The 6,296-nt window shown below is 52.0% G+C and overlaps 1 protein-coding gene across 1 annotated transcript; it reads left to right on the plus strand.

Annotated features, from left to right (window-relative positions):
- Positions 1-364: 364 nt before the first annotated feature.
- Positions 365-5,318, plus strand: LOC105537107 (BPI fold-containing family B member 1-like). The gene is made up of 4 exons (XM_011976593.1): positions 365-457; positions 1,584-1,647; positions 2,489-2,565; positions 5,153-5,318. The coding sequence occupies exons 1-4, from the start codon at positions 365-367 to the stop codon at positions 5,210-5,212; spliced, it is 294 nt and encodes a 97-aa protein (XP_011831983.1). The 3' UTR covers positions 5,213-5,318.
- The last annotated feature ends 978 nt before the right edge of the window (positions 5,319-6,296 follow it).

Consider the following 6,296-nt stretch of genomic DNA (forward strand, 5'->3'; position numbering starts at 1 on the left):
AAGTAGCTGGGACTACAGGCGCCTGCCGCCACGCCCGGCTAATTTTTTGCATTTTTAGTAGAGACGGGGTTTCACCATGTTAGCCAGGATGGTCTCCATCTCCTGACCTCGTGATCCGCCCGCCTCGGCCTCCCAGAGTGCTGGGATTACAGGCTTGAGCCACCGCGCCCGGCCCCTCAGGTTGATTTTTCTGCTTATTGGACTGCTATTTGTTTTCTGTGCCTCCCCCATGCCCCCCACCCCACCCCTGCCGTTAGAATGCAAGCTCCACAAGGCAAGGACTTTATGTGGTTCACTAGAGCCCGCACTGTGCCTGGCACACAACAGGTGCTCAGTAAATTGCCGTTGAATGAGTGGATGGTGAATGAGTGGGACTCCAGGGGCCGCTCTCACAGGCATCTTCCATTGCAGTTCTGATCGGATCCAGCTGATGAACTCTGGGATTGGCTGGTTCCAAGTAAGTGTTAACAGGTGGTGCCTGAGGGCACAGGGGATGGCCTGGAACGGTCCACTCTCAAAAGAGATATTGCCCAGGACTTGCTTCAAACAAGGTCCCCACAGAAGCACCAGGGGGTGCTGGTCAGTCTCCACCAAAGTCCAACTTCCTGGCTCGAGTTTTCTGTTTTACAGTTCTCTGTTTACAGAGAACCCATTGTGTGTCAGACACAGCTGAGAACACACACATGCACACACAAATACACTCACAGATACACACTTTCTTTCAGTGAAATTTTGATCCTGAATTAGAACACAAGTGCCCTTGACTCACAGTCTCATTCTGCGTACATAGACACGCCTCAGTGCCCTAGACAGCCCCTGCCTGCTGGGAGTTAGACCAAACCGGAGACCTCAGTCCAGCATGTGTTCTCTGGTTTTTATGACTTGTTTTTCACTGTTTTCGACTTTTTTTTTTTTTTTTAAGATGGAGTCTCACTCTGTCGCCTAGGCTGGAGTGCAGTGGTGTGATCTTGGCTCACTGCAACCTCCACCTCCTGGGTTCAAGCAATTCTCCTGCCTCAGCCTCCCAAGCAGCTGCGACTACAGGCGCCCGCCACCACGCCCGGCTAATTTTTTGTATTTTTAGTAGAGACGGGGTTTCACTGTGTTAGTCAGGATGGTCTCGATCTCCTGACCTCATGATCCACCCACCTTGGCCTCCCAAAGTGCTGGGATTACAGACGTGAGCCACCGTGCCTGGCAACTAGTATTTTAAAATAGGGAGAGTTCCACATGCAAATCAGGACTTCAGGCTTCCCTCCAGAAGTCAGAAGCTCAGGCAATGCAGGGCAAAATTCCCTCAGGGCAAATTTGGCTGCAACAGAGTGGTAGGGCCCTGAGGATGGCACATCCTCCAATGCACCCCAATCCCCTCATCTACCAGGCCCCAGGGGCAGCTGAGTTCGTGCCCACCCCAGCCCATCTGGTCCCTGGGAGCTCCCACAGCTCTGATCAGCAGGGGACCTGGAATTCCTACATCTCCACCAGCCGCCTTCACCCGTGGGGAGGAGCCATACCCACGCAGAATGAGGAGGGGGACTTCGGATTCTCAGCCAGGGTGACAGTCCCCCTTCTCTCTCTCACAGCCTGACGTTCTGAAAAACATCATCACTGAGATCATCCTCTCCGTTCTGCTGCCAAACCAGAATGGTGCGTACCTCTGCCGTCTGTGCCCCCTGTCTCCCCAGGGCCTGGCTTTACTTCCCCTGCCCTCATCTCCATGAATGGGGCCCCTTTCATTCATCTCCCAGCCATCCCTGAGAGCCTGCTTCAAAAGCCACCTCCTCCCAAGAATCTTCTCAGCCCAATTCCTTTGCTAGTGCCAGAGGCTGGGCTTGTAAAGATGAACCAAGCAGTGGGCCAGCCTTGCAGGGCTGGAAGGAGACAGAAGTGTAAGCAGACAATGCAACCAGAGAGGTGAAAGAGACAACTGGAGGTGCCTCGGCAGACCCTGTTCTCCGTCTTGCTAGTGCCTGGCCTTGGTCAAGTTGCACGATCCTTCTGAGCCTCAGTTTCTCCATCTGTAAAATGGGGACACAGAAGTACCTTCTTCAGAGGCACAAATCAGGAGGTGTCTGGCACAGTCACTGCCCAACACTCTAATTCAGCCCCAGGTTGAATGAGGGGTGGGAAGAGTTTGTAACCTATACCAGCTCCATCTTTTTAATTTCTTTATTTTATTAGACTGGAAAATCTCAAAGTATAGAAACCTCTGCTGGCGATAATGGGAGCCCCTGATGGTTCTTGAGCAAGAGTGTAAGAGAATGCGAGGATTGCATTTTGTGAGGAGCCAGAAGCCAGTGCCAGAGGCAAAGGGAGGGTAGATGAGGCTGGGTCGATGCTGGGGCCAGAGAACACGCGAACAGAGGTATAGAGGGCTGTCTGATCAGGCCTGCCAGGCCGGGGCTTCCCTTCAGGAACCCTGAGCCTGCCCCTGGCTGCCCAGTCTCACCCCAGGCCCATCAGTTTCTGACCATGTTTGTTATTTCAGGCAAATTAAGATCTGGGGTCCCAGTGTCAGTGGTGAAGGCCTTGGGATTCGAGGCAGCTGAGTCCTCACTGACCAAGGTGAGTGGGTGTGGGCCTAAACATCGTGCCCCAGGGAGGGCACAGCTGCTGAGAGCCCTGTCTGGCAGGTGGGGCCTGCACTCCAATCCCAACCTGCAGGTGACCCTGGGCAAGTCCCTTCCCCTCTCAGGGCCTCACCTCCTCATCTGCAAGTGAGAAGGTTGGCTGTGCTGAGGATGGAACCCTCCTAGCCTGCGGTCAGTATACTTTTTCCACCTCCTTGTCATTCATTCATTCAGTAAATATTTTTCGAGGGTCTTCCATACACAAGGCATGCCTCTGAGTGCTTGAGGCCACTGAAATGAACAATTGGAAAACACTCCCATCTTTTTCAAGCCTACCTTCTAGCAGAAGAGGCAGATACATAAGTCTAAAGATATGACATCAGGCTGAATGGAGGAAGGCTGAGAAGAAAAATAAAGCAGGTTCAGGAGGAGAGAGTGATGTCAGGCGAGGGGTGCTGTTTCAGATGGGGTGGTCAGGGAGGGCCTCTCTGAGGAGGTGACATTTGAGCCAATGCCTGAGGAGGTGAAGGGTGAGCCCTGTGGGTAGCTGGGAGAAGTGTCCTGTCAGAAGGACAGGGTATTAGGCCATTCTCGCACTGCTATAAGGAAATACCGGAGGCCAGGCTCAGTGGCTCATGCCTGTAATTCCAGCACTTCGGGAGGCCAAGGTGGGTGGATCGCCTGAGGTCAAGCGTTAGAGACCAGCCTGGCCAACATGGGGAAACCCAGTCTCTACTAAAAATACAAAAATTAGCTAGGCATGATGGCAGGCACCTGTAATCCCAGCTACTTGGGAGGCTGAGGCAGGAGAGTTGCTTGAACCCAGGAGGCAGAGGTTGCAGTGAGCTGAGATCGTGCCATTGCACACCAGCCTGGGCAACAAGAGGGAAACTCCATCTCAAAAAAAAAAAGAAAAGAAAGGAAATACCTGAGACTGGGTAATTCATAAAGAAAAGAGGTTTAATTGGCTCACAGTTCTGCAGGCTGTACAGGAAGCATGATGCTGGCATCTGCTCAGCTTCTGGGGAGGCCTCAGGAAACTTGCAATCACGGCGGAAGGCGAAGGGCAAGCACGCACATCACATGGCCCAAGCAGGAGTAAGGGGTGGGAGGCGCTACACACTTTTAAACAACCAGATCTCACAAGAACACACTCACCATCACGAGAACAGCACCAAGGGGATGGCCCTAAACCATTCACGAGAAACCAGCCCCATGATCCAGTCAGCTTAGGCCCCACCTCCAACATCAGGTGCCACAGTTCTACATGAGATTTGGGCAGGGACACAGATCCAAACCATATCAGATGTCAAGTGCAAAGGCCTTGAGGTAGGGATTGTTGGTGTTCTAGGAAAGATGAGGAAGGAGGCCCAGGATCTGAGGCAGCATCCAGGGCAGGTACCTCATAGGCCTGAGATGCACTTGCACACACATACACATACACACACATGCACACCTTTACACACCTATACACATACACACACATATACACACACACCCCTTTACACACCTATACACATACACACACACACACGTACACATTATACATACACACACACCTTTATACACCTATACACATACATACACACATATACACATATACACTGCACACATACACACACACACCTTTATATATCTATACACATACATACACACATACACACACCTTTATACACCTATACACGTACATACACACACACATATACACTGCACACATACACATATGCATACACATATACACACATACACACATACACACACCACACATATACTACACACATACACATATACACACATACACATACACACCACACACACACACACACTACACACGCGTATACACACACACACACACACACACCATGTGGCCAGATGGTCTCAGCTCAAGACCGGGATCATGTCCATCTTGTCCATGCCTCTGTCCCCAGTGCTTGGCATGGCTTGGCACACAGTAGGTGTTCAATAAATGCTTGGTAAGCAAATGACTCTCCATGGCATCTGCTGGTGGGGAAAGGAACTATGGCAGTGTCACCCTCGCTCCCAAATACTATCCTTGAAAAGAACAACCCACAGTCACTGTGTGCCAGGCTCTGGGGCATCTCTCCCCCGCTAGAGTAGAGCCGAAACTCCAGGAAGGCAGGAGTTTCTGTCTCCTTTGTCCTCCGTTGTGGTCAGTGGCTGCACACAGTAGGTGTGTAGTAAATGCCTGCTAACTGAGATGGGCACCTTACTGTCATTAGGTCATGCAGAGGAGGGGCCCAAAGCAGGGGGTGATCAAGGCAGGTGATGAGTGCAAATCCCACTTCTGCCACCTACTGAGTGCGTGACTTTGGAAAGGGGATTGCCACCTTCAAGTCTCAGTGCCCCCATCTGCAAAATGGAGATGACATGAGGACCCAGTGTGGTATTAATGTTCACACACAGACCCTCCACCCTTGACCTTTCCAAGAATTCTGTATTTGTGGGTTCAGGGTCATGGTCCCCCAGTGACAGCAGTCACCTTACGGAGGACAAAACCAGCATAAACCACAAGGCAAGAGGTTAAAGAAACCTGTTTTCTGACTTTTCCCCTCCAATTCCAGGATGGCCTTGTGCTTACCCCAGCCTCCTTGTGGAAACCCAGCTCTGCTGTCTCCCAGTGAAGACTTGGATGGCGGCCATCAGGGAAGGCTGGGTCCCAGCTGGGAGTGTGGGTGTGAGCTCTACAGACCATCCCACTCTGCAATCAATAAACACTTGCCTGTGATGCCTGCAGTCTGGAGTCTTTTTGTCCTGGCACAGGAGTCATTTTGCCCCTGGCAGGCTTAGGGACTGGATAGCTGAGCCACACCTGGGTCACATTCAGGCACATCTGAGCCAATCTGGGTGATGTCTGAGCTGTCTGGACCACATCGGGCCACATGTGGATGATGTCCACGGTCTTGACCACCTCCCCGTGCTTCGGGAATCAGAAAGCCAGCTATTCCCACCTGCCTTCATGTCAGCCTCAAGACCATCTTCAGTGGGATGTCTTTTAGGGTAGGGGACATATATTTTGTTTATCTTGGCAGTGTGGACAGAGGACTCTGATCAATGTGGATCTGGGGGCAGATGAACTAGGCTTGGAGCTCTGGCCTGGCCTCTTAATGCTTCTTTGACTCTGGGATGTAGTTTCCCCTCTGTGGGCCTCAGTTTCCTTCTCCGTAAAATGGGAATAGTCATTGTCCCCACCTTGGAGGGCTTTGGTGAGGAGTAAATTTTGAGAGAACAGTTCCAGGTACATGGTAGGTACTCAGTTAATGTCGTCTGTGGGTGATGTCATCACTGCTGTTGCCTGGCCTCTGGAGTGTTCAGCCTTATCACCAAAGCGCCATCCTGCTCAGACAGTGGGTGACCGCCTTGTCTTTCTGGCCTCCCTGATGTCAGGATGCTTGGGACAGACAATAGGGCCCATGTTCTCCAGACCTCAGGCCTGCCCAGTACCCAGAGCCCTTTAGTTACACGAGGGGCCTCGTAGGAAGGGATGGGGTAGTCATGCCAGGAAAATGATTGCTCATCAAGAGAGCACAAACAGGCATAAGAACAGTTCACAGCCCGGAAGGGCAGCCAGGGAAATCGGACAGGCCAAGAGGGACACAGAAGGGCCAGGCCACGATCTTGCACAAGGTGCTTACGCCATTGTCAGTGACCACTTACCCAACAGCTGCCGAGTGCCAGGGCTGGGTGGAAGCTCCCCACCCATCCCAG

Source organism: Mandrillus leucophaeus, unplaced genomic scaffold (genome assembly GCF_000951045.1).
Source record: "Mandrillus leucophaeus isolate KB7577 unplaced genomic scaffold, Mleu.le_1.0 Scaffold1018, whole genome shotgun sequence".
NCBI classification, from domain to species: Eukaryota; Metazoa; Chordata; class Mammalia; order Primates; family Cercopithecidae; genus Mandrillus; species Mandrillus leucophaeus.